Source organism: Anabrus simplex, chromosome X (assembly GCF_040414725.1).
Source record: "Anabrus simplex isolate iqAnaSimp1 chromosome X, ASM4041472v1, whole genome shotgun sequence".
NCBI lineage: Eukaryota > Metazoa > Arthropoda > Insecta > Orthoptera > Tettigoniidae > Anabrus > Anabrus simplex.
The window spans coordinates 198,506,637-198,530,823 of record NC_090279.1 but is presented as its reverse complement, the minus strand read 5'-3'; the positions used below and the strand labels follow the sequence as shown (position 1 = coordinate 198,530,823).

At 37.8% G+C, this 24,187-nt stretch overlaps 1 protein-coding gene across 5 annotated transcripts in view; it reads right to left on the bottom strand.

Moving 5' to 3' along the window:
- Positions 1–1,330: 1,330 nt before the first annotated feature.
- Positions 1,331–24,187, bottom strand: part of Ald1 (fructose-bisphosphate aldolase) — a 248,565-nt gene continuing 225,708 nt past the window's right edge. For 4 of the 5 annotated variants that reach the window (XR_010861712.2, XR_010861715.2, XR_010861713.2 and 1 more), the window contains exons 4-9: positions 22,867–23,057; positions 19,300–19,528; positions 16,818–16,939; positions 15,970–16,047; positions 10,002–10,255; positions 1,331–2,345 (exon numbers count right to left, since the gene is read on the bottom strand). Coding sequence is in view for 1 of the 5 variants with exons in the window: in XM_067158889.2 (XP_067014990.1) it covers positions 2,250–2,345; positions 15,970–16,047; positions 16,818–16,939; positions 19,300–19,528; positions 22,867–23,057 (716 nt within the window). In the remaining 4 variants the exon portion in view is untranslated. The remainder of the gene's footprint in view (positions 2,346–10,001; positions 10,256–15,969; positions 16,048–16,817; positions 16,940–19,299; positions 19,529–22,866; positions 23,058–24,187) is intronic. The other variant, XM_067158889.2, reaches the window with a different exon arrangement.

Sequence of the window (24,187 nt, the reverse complement as noted above, 5' to 3'; positions counted from 1 at the left end):
GTGCCATGGGTTTTTTTTGTTGTTGTTTTAATGTTGAAAATATTTCTTAGCAGGCAAAGTAGGTGTTCCTATACTACAAAAAACGTAAAATTAAGCAATTTCCTCAATTGTGCTGAAAGTTGAAGGGCTAAAGGGCCCTGAAAGGTTTTAAATTGAGAGTCGTGGAATAGTTCTATCAAACTAAAAAAACAAATTTCGAAAATCATTTCTGGCCTAAATGCAGTTCTGGGAAAACAGCCTAAAATCGCTTGTTTTCCTTTCGATTCAAATCTTAGCCAAATTAACTTATTTACATATTTCTTTCTGTAACGTGTTCCTTGATTCAATACCCAAAGGGGCTTTTTAATTTTTTGAAAAATGTCCACACAGAATGTAGTTATAAGGACTTAAATGAAACTCTGCATTGACTTACATTAGCGCTCATAGTGGTGCTTAAGTGAAACAATGCATTGTCTCACATTAGCACTCGTAGTGGTGCTTAAGTGAAACTCTGCATTGACTCACATTAGCACTCGTAGTGGTGTTTAAGTGAAACTCTGCATTGACTCACATTAGCACTCGTAGTGGTGCTTAAGTGAAACTCTGCATTGACTCACATTAGCACTCGTAGTGGTGTTTAAGTGAAACAATGCATTGTCTCACATTAGCACTCGTAGTGGTGCTTAAGTGAAACAATGCAGTGACTCACATTAGCACTCGTAGTGGTGCTTAAGTGAAACAATGCAGTGACTCACATTAGCACTCGTAGTGGTGCTTAAGTGAAACAATGCAGTGACTCACATTAGCACTCGTAGTGGTGCTTAAGTGAAACAATGCAGTGACTCACATTAGCACTCGTAGTGGTGCTTAAGTGAAACAATGCAGTGACTCACATTAGCGCTCATAGTGGTAGTAAAAGGCAAACTGCTAATCTAACTAACCGGATAACAATGATTAAGAAAAGGATTGTAAATTTTAGGAATAAATAAAGAATATATTTTCATACTTTATTATATTTTATTTACCTAAAATTCGTAGCTCATATCCCCAGGATGTTTTCAACATTGAGTTGCTTGCCTGAAGAGCTACAACTGTGGATTTTTGGGCTTCTAAAATAATAAACCTGTATATATAGGTTTTCTTTTTCAGATAGTTTATAAATGTATTTATTCAAAATTAGTTTCAGCAGACTGAAGTGCCTAGCAGTTATAAAATACAAGCTGACAACCAATACACAAATGAGATGTAAAGTAGAACCATTCTGTTGTGGATAAAGTTTGAGATGACAGTTCACCGATTCTGCAGAAAGCTGAAAAAGTCTGTGCAAAGGATTATAAAGAAAACATGTTGCTGGTGTTCCATTAAGTTTAATTCTTCCTCCACAGCATTTACATTGGTGACATTACATAGATAGAGGTTTATAACATAATTAGATTCTTACTTTTTTTTTTATACACATAATTTGTATCATAAGTCATGAAGCATTGTGGTTACGTACAGAAAACACTAAATGAAGAAATATATACACACATACATTTAACTTTATGAAGAGTCCTGCATTTCTGCTTTCCATTCTCATAAAACAGATAAACAACGAGAAGAAAAATTGGTTTACTTAATTATACACCTGAATTCTAGAATATATTTTTCTTCTTATGTATATACTGTATATATAATTTACTTACAATGTATGTCTCACTATTATTTTTTGATTTGATTTTGTTTTTAAAAGTTGGATCACAACAGCAAATCACATCTTGTAGAATCGTCTAGTTTAAGACTTGACGGCTACATATAACTGCAAGCTAAAACTGGACTTTTTTAAACACTGATTTTCTTTTAATTGGTAGCTTTTCACTTTAAAGTTATCACTAAAAGTAAGATTTAAAAGGGGGGGAAAAAAATACTGAAATAAATTACATGTTACTCCCATTATTTCCTTTTAAACCAGTGAGTGGAGTTTAAAACCAAATGCCATTAACTGTTTGTTCGCCTTCAAAAATCCCTTCCCAAAACATAACTAGTTGTTTTTCCTGGTATTTCTAACTGTATTCACCAATATTTGTTGTTACTGCCGTCAACAAATTTGCCTATTTTCTTCTTTCCGTAAACATTTAATTAAGAGACTCTTCCCTTTACTTTTCTGCGACGAAACTTTAAACCCTCATGATTTAAAGAGCCAATGTACACATACAGTAATATACCTTACTTTCTTCTACAATTCAAAACAATTTTCTCGTTGCTCTCCCTTCGCATAACGTTGTAGCCGCTTAGTAGTTGTGGTCCTTGATGAACAAACCTACATCTGCTGCCTTGCCGGTGACACTGCCAGCCTCGTATTTACCTAGAGCTGCGTTGCCATTAGCCTGGAAACAGAAAATAAAATAGATAAATTTAAATGCAATTTAAAATATGAAACGGTACAATTACCATAATATGGTGTGACAATGGAGTTTGGAAACATTTTTCAATGAATCTCAGATGTAAGAGCTGACAGAGTGATCAACTTCATGCCATGAACCTGGTGATACATACAGAGTGCGCACAAAGTCTGTATACCCCTACTCATTATTTATTTCTATTGTCAGATACACACTGTTATCAACTTAGATTGTTGACAGCAGCTGGTGCCAAGATATTGAAAGAATGGCTGATACAAGTGATTATATGATTGAGGAACGTTTGCTAGCAGCTGTGTGGATTCACGAGTGTAAAATTAGTGGCAAATCAATTAAAAATGTGAGGAACGATTTCATCACGTGGTTTGTGAAAACAGCACCGACAAAGAAGACGTTGTTAGCATGGGAAAAGAAAGCCTATTTAATGGGCAGTGTTTGTGATGCACCAAGAAGCGGAAGACCATCCACCAAACTTGAATTAGTGCTTATGTGGAAAAATCTATCGAACGATCTCCGGTCAAATCCATACAGAAACGTGTGTCAGAGTTGCGAATATCGGAATTAACCACAAGGAAACACATCAAAGTGGATCAGAAAATGAGGTATTGGTGTCTATTGAGTGTCAAGGAATTATCAGATGATGATCTGGAGAGACCGTATTGATACTTGTGGTCGGATGCTGCAACAATTCCAAACAATGACTCAGAAGGTAGAATTTCACTTAGGGATATACGGACTTTGTGCGCACTCCATAAATACTGCACTGTCTGGAGCTGGCGTGTTTGCTAATGCAGGATGAGGCGGGGATCAGGGAAATAAGCTGTCTCTTTCACAGTCACACCCTCATTGCCATAGAAAACACTCCACTACTATACCTGAAAATGTGGGGGTGGCAAAGACCTCATGGACACTGTTACTCCTGTAAGTTCTATTTTGTTGTCAAGATTTGTTTTGTTTGGTGTTTCTTCGCAATTGACAATTTCATGAAATATACCATTAGCCGGATCTTGAAGGTAGGTACTTTAATTTTTTTTTTTTTTTTGTGTGTGTGTGATTATAAATCATGTTCTACGATCAAACTTTGATACATTTATCATCATGTATAAATAGATATTCCAATTAGTCCCCTATTACCCTATTCCTTATTAGTGAAAATAAATAAAGTCTGTGTTCGGAAGTTTCTCAACAGAAGCACTGTCGTTAGCTAACACAATAAGATATTTTATAACAATGATCAGGTCAATTTTACTAACTTCAGGACTAGCGTTAGCTGTAATATGCTTAGGATGTTTTGAGACTATGTTTTCAGGAAGAGAGATATTGCTATGCAGACATGTCACCTGTGGACTGTACATACATACATACATACATACATACATACATACATACATACATACATACATACATACATACATACATACATACATACATACATACATACATTACTGAATTTAAATACTGCAATACCTCTAGGCCCAAATAATTTTGCCCCCTCCCCCTTCCTTAAACTTGATACGACAATATTACAATTCCTATTCATAAGCCAAGGCTTAAGGCTTAAGGCTTAAGACAGGGAAGTGTATTGTCTCCCTTATTTTTCATTATCATCATGGATAGAATTCTACATAATATCAAGGAGAAGATGATGGACGAGCAAATAAAGTCTAAGCTCTTTGCTGATAACATTGTAATTTGGAGAGATAATGAAGAGGAAGTACAGACACAAGTTGATTTATGGAATGAAGAGATAAGAAATTTTGGAATTAAAATTAGTACTGCAAAAAGTAAGACTTTTATCATGACAAGAGGTAACAGAAAATCCAGGGGAATGATAAAAATAGGAAATGAACCTCTTGAGGTAGTGAAAAATTTCAAATATTTGGACAGTGTGATATCACAAGATGGAAATTTGGATGGAGAAATTGATTTAAGAATACAGCAGTCTGCAAGTTTCTACCAGTGTGTGAGAGACATTGTATGGAACAAAGATATGCCGATGAAGTGCAAGAAGGTTTTATACTCGTCCTATTATAAACCTATACGGACCTATGCTTCAGCAGCCTGGACATTAACTAAGCGGAACCAAAGTAAGATAAAAGCAGCTGAAATGAGGTTCTTGAGGAGCATACAGGGAAAGATTAGACGAGATAGAATATGAAATGAGGAAATAAGGTGAAGCGTAGGAGTGTGTAAACTTCAAGAAGAGATTGATATAGCAAAGCTAAAATGGTTTGTACACATGATGAGAATGCCAGGAGAGAGAATACCAAAGAGAACATTCATGGATACAGAGACTGGAAAGAGGCCTAGGGGACGTCCTAGAATAAGATGGAGGAGCTCTGTTGTGGACTGTATTGCAAATAGAGGAGTTGATAGCAAGAGGAATGGTGGAAAGATCGAGTAAGGTGGGGGGCTTTGGTACACTACCATACCCAGAGAGAACCCGGAAAAGGGAATGGATGAAGGAGAGAGAAGAAGCCAAAAATAACGGTAATCGTTTGACTTAACTTCTCTTGGTACTAGATCGTCTTCATGATTTTCACTTACAGTTCCAACAGCACACCAATGGCAACAAGTAAAACGGAACTCAAAGTTTTAGTGCCAGTACCATCATTATCATTTTCATCATTGTATGAGAGGAAGTTGTTTGAGTTATATTGTAGTTTGGTTCTTTTGGGAAAACAAGTCTGCTTTTGGTGTCTTAGAGAACTTACCCTCATCTTCTTCCCTTCTGCCAATCTACTATAATTTGAGCCGCTTGCCGTTATTGTTTTCAACCATCCATGTTGTGTATGTAAGACAGAAAAACATTAATAAAACTCTTTAAAAATGAAAGAAAATGGCTTTCATTTTCACGGACTTCTCCGGAACTCCTGGTATTATGGAAAATCAGCAGCCTTCTTGATCAGCAGTCACTAATGATGTGCATTTAGGGCAGTAGCCCAGGTGGCAGATTCCCTATCTGTTGTTTTCCTAGCCTTTTCTTAAATGATTTCAAAGAAATTGGAAATTTATTGAACTTGGTAAGTTATTCCAATCCCTGACTCCCTTTCTTTAAAAAAAATATATGCCCTAATTTATCCTCTTGAATTCCAACTTTGTCTTCATATTGTGATCTTTCCTACTTTTAAAGACACCACTCAAACTCTTTGTCTACTAATGTCATTCCACGCCATCTTGATACCCATATGCAGAAGCTGTGTTTCAACATTGTGGTGGTATTTATAATATTATTCCCGAGAGCTTTCACATAAGCAGAATGACAATTCTGTTATTCAGTGCGTGCAATCTAAAAACACGTTTTCAAACTATTAAACCTATTCATATTTGCCGCCCTGGTCTCAGGCCCATAAGGTCCATGCCTAAATACGGCTCTACATACATACATCCATCCATCTTAACTACAATCCATTACTCAGCATTCAGTTTCCAAAATTATCAACAATATTTGCAATTAGCTCTGTGGTGCGATTTATGCAAAATGGCATTCATTTCCCTTTTCCCTGCCTTTCCTAGATTCCTTATTACAATAAATGAAGGTTTCACTACTGTTTAACCAAGCCTTTTCTTTTTTTTTTTGCTTTTTTTTTTTTTTTTTTTGTTACACTAACACTTCGAAGGTTTATGGCGATGGGAAGATTTAAGGTACAGCCCCAACATTTGCCTGGTGTAAAAATGAGAAACCATGGAACACCATTTTCAGGGCTGCCAATGTACGGATAATAAGCAATCCCTTTCTCAACTATGGGTATCCGTATGACTCAGAGTATAAGGATGTATATAGTTTCAACAAATCCATACTCGTGGTTTGAAAAACGTTCAATGATTTTAATTTTTTTTAAATTATGAGTCTTCCAATTTCCGGTATTTTTATCCCGTTTCTCCATGTTTGTCTACATGAATGCCAAAGCTTGCAGATTTCTGTCATTTGTGTTTGCATGTTTGTCCCTATTCATGCTTTTGAGCAACATTTATTCTCCAGGTACCCGTGAACCCAATAAAATGGTTACACCCTGCGCCCTAATTTCATCTACAAACAATTCCCTACTTACATTAGTTCTTGTTTGGAGTCCTTTTTTGTACTCATTTACAAACTGTCCTGACTTCATCATTCCACTAAAATGTTGGTCTTTTTCCATCTTTACACACCATTGTTCCTAGGCATTCCCTTGCTGACTGTTACAGCATACCTACATGCCATGTTATGTCTCAAACCTGGATCTTTCAAACTTTTCACTAATCTTTTTGCTAAGTCTAATTCCCTTGTCTTCACGTCTGGCTCCATTGCTAAATGGTTAGCATGCTGGCCCTTAGTTACTTTGAATCATCATGCTTAATTCCGCTGACATGGGGGCTGCGTGTATGTGTCGTCTTCATCATCATTTCATCCTCACCACAACGCACAGGTCGCCTACGGCCGTCAAATCAAAAGACCTGCACCTGGCGAGCCAAACATGTTCTCGGACACTCCTGACACAAAGCCATATGCCATTTCATTTCCTTGTCTTCATGATTTTCTACCTTTATCTGTCTGCAGATAGAATTCATTTTTCTCTACCCTATGCCTAGTGAGACTGACTATAGCTAACTGCAGATCACATAATGGTATTTAAAAAAAATATACCTGTGCATTCCTAATAGATTTACCCAATTTGTAGTCAGTTATAGCGTATTATGGATCTGAAGCCTCTATCCCACCCTCTGATGTGTAGCAGTGAATAACCTTGAGCTTGAGGAATGAATTCGCAACAGCTAGTCTAATACTTCTGAGGAAAAAAAGGCAAAATGTGGAAAATACTGTTTTACAAGGCTAAGTAGAAGACAGCAGATCTCCAGGACGAACAGCAAGTACACAGTTCGACTAAGTAAAGTAGATTGCCAGACTACCTCTCCACTTTATACTATGAAGAGCTGTCCACCTCCATAGCATAATAGTACGCTTTGAGACACATCAGTGCTCGAGGCACAATCCCTAAATTTCTTGTACAGCTGTGGGATTCTCTTGGTCTCAACCAGACACACTTCACCAATAACCATACTCCACAGTCATTTATAAAGAATTTGATGAGCTGTACATCATACTATATTTCCAGATTTATTTCTGAGCCTTGCGTTCTTTGCTATCTTTTCTATCTTGCACATTCTAACAAATTCAGCAATGACTTGGAAGACATAATAATTTGTAGTTGATATACCTTTTCGTCCTTGTGGCAGCCTCCTCATGGGGGAAGTTGTATTAATTAATAATAAATTAATCTACTAACTGCTGTCACTGGAGGCCTGAGTTTGATTCTTGTTACTGCTACAAATTTGAGAATGACAGGAGTGCTGGTATATGATTAAAATGGTACATGCAGCTCATGTCAAAAAAAAAAAAAAAAAAAAAAAAAAGCACCTATTGCTTTAACATATTACCAGTTTAAAAAGCAACACAGCAGACAACTCTCAAACTTCATACCAACATTTGAATAGATCATTTATCCTTCACTGTCAATGTCACCACATATTATGATACCAGAAACAAAATAATAATTAATTACTAAAATATTAATTGGTTGAAACGAAAATGTGCAATTTGCTTGTAAGAAAGCTTTTTCTTACTAACAGGAAATGGCTAAGAAACTGATTTTGTACATGAATACCACAATTCCTTAGAGTGAAAGTAGTAATTAAGACAACAGAAAGTAATCAAAAGGAATCAAAAGTGCCAAATTAAGTCATATTTAGAAAGATAGGGACAAAGAAAAGGAAGTAGATGAACAAGAAAATTGAAAAGTATGGTATGAAAGAGTGCAAAGAAAAGCAAAACCACGGTGATATCGAGAGGAGAAAGACAAGGGAAAGGCATTGTGAAAACTGGTGGTCAAAGCCTTGAAATTGTACAGTTTCAAATATTTAGGAAGTGAATTAATGTAGAATACAAGGCTGGACATGGAGATTAGCAACAGGGTGCAACAGGGCAGGGGCTGACTGGCTGAGGCGGTAAAGGCGTGCTCGGTTCGCCCGGAAGGACGTGGGTTCGAATCCCCATCAGGAAGTCGTAAAATTTAAGAAAAGAGATTTCCACTTCCGGAGGTGCACATGGCCCTGAGGTTCACTCAGCCTACACCAAAAATGAGTACCATGTTACTTCCTGGGGCAAAGGCGGTCGGGCGTAGTGCTAACCACTCTACCCCATCAAGTGCCGAGGTTGCGGATAGTGGAAGCCTTTACCTTCCACCCCTCCTAGGGCCTTCATGGCCTGTACAGAGATGACTTTGCTTCTTTGCTTTGCTTTTTTGTGCAACAGGGCAATGCATTCTACCAGAGTGTAAGAAACCTAGTCTGGAATAAGGAAGTGTAAAGAGATAGTGTACAACATGTATAATGCACTCATACTGACTTATGCAACTGAGACCTGTACAATGATACATAGGGAGGAGAGTAGAATTCTAGCCAGTGAAATGAAATACCTAAGAAGAATGATAGGAAAGAGAGAGTGAGAAACAAAGACAAGAGAAAGGAGATCAGAATGGAAAACCTAAATGAGACAATTGATAGGAATAAACTAAGATGGTCTGGACATGTAAAGAGGATGAAGTGGTGGTGGTGATTATTGTTTTAAGAGGAAGTACAATTAGGCAACCATCCTCTATATAACACTAATCAGACAGAAAGTATTGAAGAGATCCGACACTTCTGAAAATGAAAGTATCGGCCAAAGAAGGACAAGGGCCACGAACTAATACCGTTGGGGTCTTGAAAGAACAAGAGATGATCAAGGGAGGTTGGATAGGATAGATGAAAGTGAGGAGCCTGGCACAAGTAAGTGGAAGCAATGTCAGGACTCAGCTCAGAGCCCCATGGTCACCAATTCACGCTCCCAAGTTAAGACCCCTGGGGCCCCTTTTGGTCACCTCTTACGACAGGCAGGGGATACTGTGGGTGTTATTCTTTTCTTTTTCAATTTGTTTTACTTAGCACCAACACAGATAGGTCTTATGGCGACGATGGGATAGGACAGGGGTAGGAATGGCAGGGAAGTGGCAGTGGCCTTAATTAAGATACCGCCCCCAGCATTTCCCTGGTGTGAAAATGGGAAACCACGGAAAACCATCTTCATGACTGCTGACAGTGGGATTCGAACCCACCATCTCCTGGATTCAAGCTCACAGCTGCACGGCCAACTTGTCCGGTGGGTGTTATTCTACCGTCCCCATCCACAGGGGGAAAAAGAGGATGGAGGAGAAGAGAAATTAAAAAAAATTATTAAAACAGACCATGAAGATGAAGTTTGAGGGAAAGAGCAAGAGGGAGACCTAGATAAAAGGTGGATCGATTCAATAAAAGGAAAGCAAGGAGAAGAAACCTGGGACAAAATGGTAGAAGAGGAGAACAGTGGAAGGAAAGAGGAAGGTGGAAAAGAGCCATAAATACCCTGAACTAGCAGGAATTGGATAAGGGGAAAGGAGGACGATGGTGATGAGTTTCTTAAATAGGCGTAATCATATTTACATAGTTTAGCTGTGAAGTATTACATCTGAACATCTATCTCAGCTGTAAAAAAAAAAAGATATTGTGATAAAAAACAGAATGCAAGCACTATAAAAAGCATACTCTATGAAGCAGTTTATGCATACTTACAGGTGCAAAGGGTACAGGAACAGCAGAGGCAAGTAACTACAAAGCAGCACGTAGCCGGTGTAAATTGCAGGGGAGGAAGAATTTAACTAGCAATGCTAATAGTTAACTGAACAACCACAAAACAAATAATAAATGGATATGAGAAATAAGGGTGTATCTTAGTAAGAGTGCTGTGCAACAAAGTTGGTTTTCTGGGCAGCAAGGCTCTTGACACTGCCAGGCTTGTACTTGCCCAGCGAGGCATTGCTGTTTGCCTGCAGAGAGTTAGACACACACAAATAAATAAAAGGCACTGCAATCAATCATGCACAAAACAAAAGTACTGTACATAATTAACCAGCAACAACATTTCTAGTACATTGTTGTAATAATTATTCAAGAATTTTATGTTACATCATTGAATATTTTTTAGTTTGTCCTTGTGTCGTTTGCCCACACTGATCTGTCTTTGTGTTCCTATTTATCTATAAATTTATCTTTCACTTGTCTGTTTCATTCCATTAATTTAATTAACTTGTTGGGTTTCTTTTCTCCTTTGTGTTTGTCTAGAGCAGGGCCTCTCAAACATCCAAAATCTCACGCATGCAAACTGAGGCACAGAGGTTCTGTGCACCGTGCATCGGGCCGACTCTGCTCTCTTCAGACCAACATTTTGTCTCGGGGCGACTAGGCTATGCTCCCCTAAGGTCGGCTCAACTTTGCTGGGATGATGGAGCGTCGCTGAGCAAGTGAGGAAGGAGACAGGCGCAGCTAGTGAGAAAAGCATAGGGAAAGAGAGAGACAGCGTTATTGCTAAAATTGCACTATGGTCAACCTAGTGAAGTCGCCTTTTTCACCTTACACCGCGCAACGCACTCTGAGAGGCCCTGGTCTAGAGTTCCTAGTATATCACCAGTATTCATTTTTATCTTTTGGTCTCTTCCCTTTTTCTGTGTTTATTCCACATCAAGACTGAAGATCTGTCAAGGTGGCCCTTCAGTAAGTGTTGATGCCCGCCCTCCTGATGAAGCTGGGAAATAGAAATGATCTTGTCAGCGGCTGAGAAAAACAAAATAAATGTAGAACTGGGATTGAAGACAGCACTTAATGAAATAGAGAATATCCTGATCCTTTCATATTTTCATCTCTGTTTTGTGTTCTCTTTCTATTCGTGACTCTTCCCACACTGACTTATCCTTGTGTCGCTAATTGTAACTGAATAGAATAACATCATTTTTAAAATACAAACTTTGGGCTGGGAAGACTTTGAAGTAAGGAGACGAGCTGCTCAACTACGTAGTATGTTCCGAACTGTCAGTGGAACTACATTAGTGGAACAAGCCAGAATGGCATTTTTTAAAGTATGACAAATCATAATAATAAATATAAGAGCCTCTGTGGCTCAGGTGGCAGTGGTCACTCCATGTGAAATTTGTGCTGGACAAAGCGGAGACAGGACAGGTTTTTCACCAGGTACTCCAATTTTGCTTGTCATCTTTCATTCCAGTAACACTCTCCAATATCATTTTGTTTCACCTGTCAGTCATTAATTATTGCCCCAGAGGAGTGTGACAGGCTTCGGCAGCCGGCACAGTGCCTATCCTCGCCACTATATGGGGGCTTCATTCATTCCATCCCTGACCCGGTTGAATGACTGGAAACAAGCTGTGGATTTTATATTTCAATAATAAATATAATTATATGGCCTCAGCTACGGTGTACAGGCATTTTAATTTGACACCATCTGGCTCCTTGCTCATCAATTTCGACATTCCATTTTACTCGAAGGCTATTAGACAGCAGAGTAAACCGAATTTCTCTTCGGTGTCTATGGCTGAGCTTTCAAAATGTTGTCTGGTGAACACCAAATGTGTTACAAGACATGCTGACATCATACAACATGGGAGTGTCGCATGGACTTTTATTCCTCACTTCAAAAATCAAACTACCTCTGCCGGGTTTGAACCTGCTATCTCGGGATCCAGAGACAGACACTAACACTGATCCACAAAGGGTGCTATCATATTAATGAAGATAAAGTTGGAATTCTAGAGGACAAACCGGAGCAAATATTTATTTATTGCAAAGACAATTTAGGAATTGGAATAATTTACCAAGGGAGATCTTCGATAAATTTCCAAGGTCTGTGAAATTATTTAAGGAAAGACTAGGTAAACAACTGATAGGAAATCTGCCACCTGGGTGACTGACCTAAATGCAGAACAGTGGTGACTGATTGATAACCTGGATAAGAGGAAATGTAAATTGGAGAGAAACTATATTTAGCTGTATCTGAAATGGCAACATCGAGGAAGTTTGAAACACCTTGGCTGGCGATATGTGTTCTGCCTGACAACCTGTGTATCTCTTTTGTCCATTATAGTGTACATATCTTCATTTATTGAATTTAGCAAAGGGAAGGAAACAATACTAGTCTTCAGAGAGGTTTTACCTGGAGCAGAGATGAAGAAACCTCAGAAAAATCATTTAAAGAATTGACAACAGGGAGGTTTTAAACCTGCTTGTCCCCTGAGATCATGAATAATGTTCTAAAGGCACCAAGCTGTTTAGGTCAGTAGATAAGATACCGATTGTACTATAAAACAATTAGAAATGTTGTCACTGGTTATCATCAACACAAAAGAGACTGATGAATACAGAGAAAATGTAAGTACTAGCAAAATTTCCACTCCAGTATGAAAATTATTACTGACAAGTTAGAGAGATCAAAACTACAAGTTCACCAACTCCAATAGAAATAAATAAAAACCTTCACCTTTAAATTACCCAGTCAAGTTTAAAATGAAAAAGCAAACAGTTAGAAAGATAAAAGAAGGTTTGGAAAAGTTAAAGTCTTAACACCACAAGAAGTTTCTGCCTTTCCTATTTCACTACAGTGTGGAAACTTTAATGGCAATTCCTGCAGTCATCAGTCTTTCTTATTAGGTATAGTTACTTCAAAACAACTCAATAAAAAAATATATATACAATAGTTCAACTACAATTTTAGTATACCAAGCATTCTACAGGAAAATTATCAAGTCAAGCCAAGTAAAAAATAATCTGCTCAATGAAAAAGAAAATAAGGAAACATTGCTGTCCTATGTCACCCAAGACATCAAAATACAGTAAATATAGTATTTACCAGAGTCTAAAGGATGCTATTAATAATATATGAGTATGTGATATTTATTTCTAAGAGATACTTTCCACGTATTACGTTGTTTCATCGTTTCTTTTGCTTCTTTACAAGTACACCTGTTATACATCATTATTGGATATCCGCATTGACGGTATCTAATTAAAGTCAAAAACTTTCCTCCTTTCGATGCATATAACTTATTATGTTGTCGTGGATGACACTTATGAGGACACGTTTCGTTTCTTAATATGAAAAACCTTCAGCTTCAGCTTAGTACTATATAAAATGACAAGATACACATTAAATAAAAACACATGTAATGAATTGATAATAAGTTTGTAAAAACATGTAATGTTCGGTGGATGTCTATCTTCTTCTATACAGTACAGTATGGCATTATATTGTGCTATTCTACTTGCAGGCGATTAATAGCTTTAAAAACTTAAACAATGCACTATGTGTGTTTTCCTTGTTGAAAAGGAACATAAAAAGTAGGAGAAACTCCTCGATTAAAAAATGAAGCTCAATATGGATATCCTGAATGATATGTCTCCAGTGATATTAGATGTTATGGGAGTTCCCCGCTGGTCCCTTTAGAATGTGTACTGCCTTGCCTTGCCGTTGCCTCCCCTGAAGCACAGCAGCGGCTTGTGCTCTGGCATAGCAAATGCGTTGAGTCCGTCAACTTAAATCGCGCAACCGAAAGTTCCAAAGTTCTCGAAAAGAAAAATTGTCTCCAATCTGACTGCACCATTGTTCATAACATTTTTTTCTTTTTGTCAGTATAGTTCTGATACCCCTGTATATTCCATTATGGCAAATCGTCCGCCTCCATAGCGTAACGGTTAGTGTTATTAGCTGCCGTCCTCGGGGGCCCGGGTTCGATTCCCGGTACTGCCAGGAATTTAAAACTGGCAGGAGGGCTGGTGTGTGGTTGAAATGGTACATGCAGCTCACCTCCAATGGGGGTGTGCCTGAAAAGAGCTGCACCACCTCAGGATGAGGACACGAGTTTACTTACTTACTTATGGCAAATCACATCACATACGAGTGTTCATAAGAATTATTGGTAAACCTAAGATGCTAAATGCATACTGAACTCTGAAGCTTGAAATACTTCTCACCAAATGCCTTAAGGCACTGGTGAAATGTTATATCGGATACGGGAGTGAACGTGTTAAGCAGATGGTGGAGACTAAGACTGAAGGAAGGAGAATAAGAGGTAGACCCAGACTAATGTGGCTGGACTTGATCAAGAAGTTTTTCCGAGTTGGTTTACGTTGCACAGACACAGAGCGACGATGGAATAAGAAAGGGCGAGGTGTGGGAAGGAAGCGGCCGTGGCCTTAATTAAGGTAGAGCCCCAGCATTTGCCTGGTGTAAAAATGAAAAAAAACCATGGATCACCATCTTCAGGGCTGTCGCCAGTGGGGTTCAAACCCACCATCTCCCGAATACAAGCTCACAGCTGTGCACCCCTAACTACATGGCGAACTCACTCGGTGGACTTGATCAAGAACAGTAGTATACAAATAAGAAGGAACCTGGGTTGGAACACAGCTGAGGAGCAGCAATGATGATTGGATAGAGAAAGATGGAAAGGTTGCCTTTAATGTTGCGGCTTTGCAGGAGCTGTAAAAGGGAAATTGATGAAGATAATTGTGCGTGCAAACTAGACTTGTGGTGCTTTCAATGACATCAAAAACACTGCATTTTCTGAACCTCAAAGTGGGGCGGATTCCACATAATCATTGCTTATGCAGGTCTACTATATTAATAACCCTTCAACAGTTTCTCTATTGTTTTCATTTTCTTGAGCAGAGTTTTAACACTAGTTTACCAGATCATTCCATACAAAGCTGTTAGAGAACTACAGTAAATACAAGAAAAATATGCTACTGCAAATAGTGTTAAAAAATAAAAATAAAAAAATTACTAATGGAAAAATATACAAGTAAATCAAGAGGAATACAACTGATATAAATTTTCTAACAGAATACATAAACTAAACATCTTATATTACCATAACATAATAATGAACATATTATACACATGTCCCCATTTTGTAATGCCAGAACAGAACTTTGGAGAACATTGCAATTAGCATACTGGCGAGAGTAACAGAACCTAACAACGCTGCCAACAGGAAGATAGTGGAAGTGCTTAACAACTAATAAAGAGAAGAAACTGTCAAAATATATTGAAATTACTCTTCTAAGCACTGACATGGTTAGCACATATGGATTTAGTCATGAGTAAGTTCCAGGTTTTGAAAATTTTGATTCAAACATAAGAAAACTAACTGTCTCTACATTTCTTATTCTAGGTAATAAGGGCAAACTCTATTTATTTAAAAGTGTCTCAAACTATCTTTGTATTCCTTTGTATGTTATGTTCTTGCATCTAATTTGCTGATGTTTGAACATAAACTTAGTTTAATGGTTTTTTCGACTTCCTCAATAATAATAATAATAATAATAATAATAATAATAATAATAATAATAATAATAATAATAATAATAATAATAATAATAAAAAAATAATAATAAAATAATAATAATAATATAATAATAATATAATAATAATAATATAATAATAATAATAATATAATAATAATATAATAATAATAATAATATAATAATAATAATAATAATAATAATAATAATAATAATAATAATAATAATAATAATAATAATAATAATAATGTCTCTTCTTAATTCTAAATAACGCACTGTCTCTAGGGAGCATTACTGTTAACAACAGTACCATTCAGGATTGTAAAGATTAGTGAAAACTGACATTACCAGAAACTCTTCTTTACTTGCGAGTGTGATATCAATGACTTACCTGAGCACGCTTGATGAGCTCATCCTGGGCAGCCTTCACATTGTCAGCCTTGCCTGACCATGCTCTCAGCACAGAGGCCTGCAAACAAACAGTCAAGAGTTGTATTATAAATAATAACAGCAAAACAGAAATAAACTCTGTTTAGAGTATTTTATATGATACTATATACTGTCAAAACAAGCAAATCTGCAGTTAAGGTTGGATTTTACTTCTACACTCTGGCAAAGTCTTGCATCTGCAGCTTGTTCTGTGAAGCTAACACAAAAAACAAACCACAAAAATATAAAAATGGGTTTTACAAGAACAAGCTTAACTTCACAAAATGTAAGGATGGAATGTTTCCACCTAATCAATACAGTAATATAAAAAATATACATTTATATTTCAAGTCATAGTACTAGTTTCAGCATTTTTATATACAAGATGTGACTGAAATACGCTGCTTTCCTCCATCTTACAAGGGTTTGGACTTGGCACAACAGAGTACCTCCTCGTGGTCCACTCGTGGAATCTTCAACATTCTGCGATACATCCCCATTTCAAAAGCCTGCGGGTACTACGTTGTTGCTCACTTCCACTATGTCCTATCTATAGGAGCAGTATTTGCAATTATAGCTGGATTTATCCAGTGATATCCTTTATTTACACGGCTGACATTAAACCCCAAATGACTAAAAATCCAATTTACACCTATATATACAGTATTGTTGAAGCGTTTCGCGCCCATCCTTCGATACCACAAAGCAACACAATAACACGCCAAACAGCTAAATCAAATAGAGATGAATCTAAATCGCATAGAATAACTTTTGACCATTTTAATCTGTATGAAGACTGAAATACATTACCTGCAGGGCACGACCATAGCTGAAGGACAGAGGCCAGGGCTTCTTTCCCTTGAACTTGTTGATAGCATCAAGGTTAACGGACGCCTCCTCCTCAGATTGTCCACCAGACAGGAACACGATGCCTGAAACCAATTCAGATATTAGTCGCAGATAACATGTTGAGAGTTGAGCAAAAATTTGAAATTTAAATCTGTGGACCAAATAGGTACTTTTTAAATCTGGTATTTCAGTAGCAATATTCCACCTTTGATTTAAGTGAAAAGTAGAAAATAACATCAAAACTGAAAATAAAGTTTTAAAAAATCCAAATAAAAACAGCTCGATTTGTTCTGGGTGATTTCTGACAAAAGAGTAGTGTTATGAAAATGTTGCAAGTAATTAGTATCATTGTAATCCATATTGAAATTCACTATACTTATTAATTGTTAATTAATTAACCACCTATTCAATACAAAAAAGTCTTAAAATTAGGATTTTATCTTTTATACATTACAGTAGTTGGAATGGGACATGTTCCGACCTTTCAGTGGAAAGATGGCATGGAATGACATTAGTAATTGAAAAAGTTTTAGTAGTATTTGCAGATAAAGCTGGAATTCAGAAGGAGAAATTGGGGCAAATATTCGTTTATAGGAAGGGGAGTTAGGGACTGGAATAATTTACCAAGAGAGATGTTCAGTACATTTCCAAATTCTTTGCGATTATTTAAGAAAAGACTACGTAAGCAACAGATAGGGAATCTGACACTTGGGCAACTGCCCTAAATGCAGATCAGTAGTGACTGACTGATTAACATTCTTAAAGAAGAAAAAATGAAGGTAGTTCTGCGCCTCTTTGTCTATCATTGATCTTATGAGGTTTTCTTTTGTGACGGTTGTAATTTGCAGTAATAATAAAGACTTTCGTGGGTTTTTTAATTTTTTTTAAAATAACGTATTCAACATAATGCTTTGAGGACAAGTCACTCTTCCTGCCAAAAAAGGTCCAGTAACTGACTACTGTTTATATTTAATGATTTCACATTTTCTAGGTAACTACACACAAGAATAAGTACGGTAACATAAATAGAGTCTCAAAAGAATTATCAAATATTTGTGGAATTTTATTTTATTTTCTCATTAAACTTAATTTTCTCCAAATCAGGTTTTTGTCACTTGTACCTCTTGTCTTCTAAGTGTGTCAATTAAGAATCTGCCCTAAAAAGAGGTTGTATAAAAAAAAAATTGAATCTACTGGCATGGTTGATCACATTCAAGCCCAACCAAATATACTAGAATATAGGAGGCAAGCAACTAACAAACTACTATACAAAAATGTTGTGGTAGTAAATGTGAAATGAAGCTGTACATTTTACCAATAGAAAAAGTCCTTTCAGTTCTAATTACTGTGAAGATAGTACCTCATGAACACTGTAAGTACCTAGGTATTAATATAATGAATGGTCTTCGTTGAGGTTAATCACATTAACGAGGTTGTTAAGAAAGGTTACAAATTTCTGCTCATGGTTATGAGAGTATTTAGAAGGTGTATAAGGACGCGAAGGAGAGGGCGTATAAGTCTCTGGTAAGACCCCAATTAGAGTACGGTTCCTCACCAAGACTACTTCATAAGAGAACAGGAATAGATTCAAAGGAAAGCAGCACGATTTGTTCTGGGCGATTTCCGACAAAGGAGTAGTGTTACGAAAATATTGCAAACTTTGGGCTGGGAAGACTTGGGAGTAAGGAGACAAGATGCTCAATTACGTGGTATGTCATATGAAACTAGTCCTGATGTGTAATTAACAAATCACATGTAGTATTGAATATGTGGCATATTTCGACCTGTCATAGGAGAGTTGGTGTGGAATGGCAGTATATGAATAAGCTTGAGCAGTGCTTTTCAAAGTAGGAAAGATCATAATATGAAGAAAAAGTCGGATTTCAAGAGGACAATATTCATTTATAGGATGAGGAGTAAGGGATTAGAATGCATTATCAAGGGTAATGTTCAATAAATTTCCAAGTTTTTTGAAAACGTCTAAGCGGAAGGTAGGTAAACAATTGATAGGGAATCTGCCACTTGGGCAACAGCCCTAAATGCAGATCTTTGATGGGTTTTTTCCTTTTCATCGCACCGACACAGATAGGTCGTATGGCGACGATGGGATAGGAAAGGCCTAGGAGTGGAAAGGAAACAGCCATGGCCTTAATTAAGGTATAGTCTCAGCATTTGCCTGGAGTGAAAATGGGAAACCACGGAAAACCATCTTCAGGGCTGCCGACAGTGCGATTTGACTATCTCCCGGATGCAAGCTCACAGCTAACTCATAGCTAACTCTCCCGGTGATGATTTATTGATTGACTGATTGATTGATACCAAACATCTTGGACAAACAATCCTTTTCTTTGTTACTTAGGACTGGATCTAACTGGAAGTAACAATATATTAGCCCGCAAAATTAAATCGGGGTATCTCAATGAATACTGAAGAAACTACTCACCAGCCACGGCTGCAGGCACGGTACGATTAAGGGCGGTCACAGTAGCAGCAGCAATGTCCTCGGCAGTGTACTTTGTGGTACAGGACTGACCAGCCGTCACCATGTTAGGTTTCAGCAGAGTCCCCTCCAGGTACACGTGGTGGTCATTGAGAGCTTTGTAGACCGCAGCCAACACAGTCTCCGTCACCTTCTGTGCGCGGTCCAGGTCGTGTTCTCCATCAGGAAGCACCTGTTGCAAGCAAAATGCACACTTTCAAATATCTCTCGCTTTACAATGAACTATTCAGTGGATTTCAGAAACGAATATTGAATTTTCATGGCCACACTGTAATCAAAATAAACGTTCAACCAATTAGGTCGTGTTCTATACATATAGTACGTGTTGACAAGATGTTCAGTATAGTGATGAGCTTCATTGTGGTTTATAATCACAGTGTTATTTGATACCGTGATTTTCTGATATCAGTGATTTTTAACAGTCACGTGTGATCACAATCACTGGACCGCTCATACTGCTTGTTATTTGTAGCTTGTGATCATGAGAGGGCCTTGTTATTGTGACTAAGTGTGTAAATGAGAAAATCAGCCATCTAAGGTCTTATATATAGACAGCCTGCATTTTGGTTGCAGTAAAGAATACGGCCGTTGCTAATTTACTTTTAGGCATACCTCTCCCCCCCCCGCGCACGGCACTTAACGCCCTTGAAAGGGCTTTGGCCTGCCCAGCAACCACTGCTCAGCCCGAAGGCCTGCAGATTATGAGGGACTGTGTGGTCAGCATGATGCATTCTCTCGGCCGTTGTTCTGGGCTTTTGAGACTGGGGCCGCCATCTCACCATCAGATAGCTCCTCATTTCTAATCACGTAGGTTGAGTGGACCTCGAACCAGCCCTCAGGTCAAGAGAAAAATCCCTGACCTGGCCAGGAATCGAACCCGGGGCCTCCGGGCGAGAGGCAGGCACGCTACCCCTACACCACGGGGGCTGGCTTTTAGGCATACAAATATAATAATTTTTTGCATCTACGTTTGGTTTTTTGGACATGCTGAAAACCAATATGTCCCAAAAAAAGAAAAGGTAGGGCCAACGCTGGTAATGGTACTGTTCTGTATCATAACAGATTATTTGGTATGTGCTAGAAAATGAAATTCAACCTGGCACAAGTGAAGAATATATTGATGGATAACTGTATTCTAAGTTAAGATTAGGGTAACCACTGTAGCATTCCCTATTTTATAGATACAAAATCAGTAATCACTTCAGCAAGTATAGAAGCATCATATGATCCAAAAGTAAAAAGTTACTTGTTTAAAGAAACTGAATTATTATAAAAGAGAGCAAATAAAATACATAAATCACCACTAAAAATGCTAATGAAATACTATTTATACACGTTTGTTAGTATTCTAGGAGAGTCCTGTGAACCACGATGCAATCTGTATGCGCATTTAAAAATAATACCACACTATGAGTCAACATGGCAATTTCCTAAAAGTGATGTTACCAGCGATGACGAGGTATAAGTTATTTTTATGTTAGGAAGGAATGTGCTCAATTTTTATAAATACTTTATACTTACAATAATATTATTACCTTAAAGACAATTAAATTATAAAGGTTCATAGGTTGGCAATTATGGTGATGTTCCTTGATCACATCGCTTCGTGTGGATACCGTTACATCAGGAAATGTTGTAATATCACGACTGATGACAGTCTGAGTTTGTGCAGTAACATTCATGAGGTCGGTATATGAGGGCACGCGGCAATAACATTGGAGTGAAACCTTGAAATCAACGGCTGATCACAGTGACAGCGTTGGAAGTAACAGTCATGACTAGTGATTTTTAGATATCAGTGCAAAAAAAAAATCACAATTCCTGAAATATCGCCCGTCCCTAATGTTGAGTACAGAACAAAAATGACCAATCGGACGTGAAATCGGGATGTTGTGGGTTCGGATCTTACTGGTGGCCTTGGAGAATGCATTGGATCTGACCAGGATCTGATCAAAAATGATATTACATTCTGTATAGAGTGGAAACAGTAACACTAACAAACCTTGAAAAACTACTAAAGAATGAAAGGAGAATATTAAGGAGGATTTACGGCCCAAGGGTGGTAGAGGGAAACTACAGATTACGATCAAATAAGGAGATATACAAAAGAGCAGAAGACCTGGAAACAACAATAAGGAAAAGACGGTTGCGATTCTATGGACACATGGTCAGAATGGACCCAGCAAGGTTAAATAAACAAATTTTTAATAAAATATACTACTTGAAGAGCCAGGGGTTATATGCCAAGCAGATGAAGGAAGAACTCAAGAAGTTAGGAATTGTAGATGAAGAATGTTGTGATAGAGACCAATTCAGATAAAGACTTTCCAACATAAAAGTTCTTGTGGAAGAAAAGAAAGAGTGCAGAGGGGGAAGATGGACCGAAGAGAGAAGAATGCAACATTCTGAAAGTATGAAGGCACTGTGGAGAAAGAGGAAGGAAGAAGGGATGATAAGAAGGAAGTGAAGTGGTATTGGCGTGGTCCTAAGTTTGGCCAGTTCGCAAGAAACAACAATAATAATGTCCGACTCCTTGGATGAACGGTCAGCGTAGAGGCCTTCGGTTCAGAGGGTCCCAGCCAAGTCGGGGATTTTAATTGCATGTGATTATTTCTTCTGGCCCGGGGACTGGTTGTTTCTGTTTGTCCCAACACTTTCCTCTTCATATTCAGATAAACACACCACACTACGAACCACCACAGAAACACGCAATAGTGATCACATCCCTCCCTCCATACAGGGTTGGCGTCAGGAAGGGCATCCGGCTGTAAAAGGGGCCAAATTCTCACGTACAGCACAGTTCGCACCCGCGACCCCACAAGGTGTGGGAAAAGCAGATGAATTATTATTATTATTATTATTATTATTATTATTATTATTATTATTATTATTATTATTATTATTATTATTATTATTATCATCATTATTTGGCACCTGCAGTAAGGGATTTAAATAGGACTATTTGTTAATCTGATGATACTATTTCTTATTTGCATATCTGAACAACAAACAAAAAGGTAGGGTGTTTAACTCCTGTCCGGCTCGTACACGCTTACTGAAGTTTATAATAATTTTTAAGTCATTGTATAAATTAAATATTTAGACAGAGAAATTTATTAAAGAAATAAATCGTCATCCTTCAGTGAGGGTGACCGTATAGATCGGAATACAGTTATGTTACAATTTCAATATATTGTATGATTACATATTATTTAATTGTACAGACATTGTCAATTCTAGTGGATGTTGATCAGCTAGTGACTTCTGCTTGCAACGTAAAAATTCACAAATAAGCCTGCATCAAATTTTACATAGCACTGAGAAAATTCCCGGAGAGGGTCTGGACCCCATGGAAAAATAAGTTCTTGATGGGGGTGGGAGATAATGGAAATGTACAGTTAATGGATTGCTCTGAAGGGTATAAAATTGAATCAGTACAGTACAAGGTTAGGAAAGAGGAGATATTATTTAAGTCAGGAAGAAGAATGTAAATACAGTACTTGTGCTCACCTCAGGCTCCACAATGGGTACAATGCGATTAGCTTGACAGATGGAAGCATAACGTGCCAACACGTTAGCATTCTCCATGATGGCCTGGTAGGATGGAGTGTTGCGCTTAATCTTGAGCACACAACGCCACTTGGCGAAATGACAGCCATCTTTCTTATACTGTGCACACCGCTGGGCTAGATCGTCGAGTCCTGAACAACAACAACAAATAAATTATTGCTTAAGGATATTTAATGAAACTAAGCTCTAGGCTATGAAACAGGAAAATACACAACATTACTCGTTTTCTTTTTGACACAAATACATCTTTAATTTTCCTCCTAAACTGGGGGGGATTCACCAGTGGTGGTTGGTAGTTATCCTATTGTTGGTGCCAGTAATTTCAAAATTTGTAAACAAATCTCTCAAAGATTATTTAATTGTGCTATTATACCATTTTTAATGAAGCATCATCATCATTTTACAGTTCCATTTTCCCAGGTATTGTTGGCGAGCTCTTCCATTCTGTTTTGTTGGGATACATTCTGTTGTTAACGACGTCCTCCAGTGTCCTTCCCCGATCTGCAATGTCCATCCAGTGGGTTCTTGGGTCTTCCCACCAAGCCTTGCGATTGTGCAACAACCCCAGAGAAGACAACACACTTGAATAGGAACAATCAATGTACTGAGTTTGACTGGGAAATGTGAAGAGTTAGTGAATATCATGGAGAGAAGGAAAATATCACTCCTAGGAATCAGTGAAACTAAATGGAAAGGTAAAGGGAAGAAAGAGTTGATGAAAAACTATACCCTCTACTGGAATGGTAACAACAGAGAGATGAGAAATGGAGTAGGATTGATATTGTCTAAGGAGTTAGATGGTATTACAGAGATCCAGTACATCAGTGAGAGGATAATAAAGGCAACAGTTCACCTTGGGAAAGAGAAGCTGACACTGGTGCAAGTGTACGCCCATCAGACGAGCTGCAATCAAAATGAAAAGAACAAGTTTCTCGAAGACCTAGAACAGATCATCAGTAAAGAGAGGGCAATCATCATCGGGGACTTCAATGCACAGCTCGGGACAGAGAGGAATGGCTATGAGAAGGTGATGGGACCACATGACTATGGGAGAAGGAATTCAGAAGGCGAACATCTCCTAGACTTCTGCATAAGAAACTGTTTGGTAGTAAAAAACAGTTGGTTCAACAAAAGAGTCAGTCACAAGATTACCCATTACAGCTGGGATGGAAAGAGCAAGACGGTCATTGACTACGTCATTACAGATAAAGAAAGAAGTAGACTTGTGACTGATGTCAAGGTGATTCCAAGTGAGAACCTC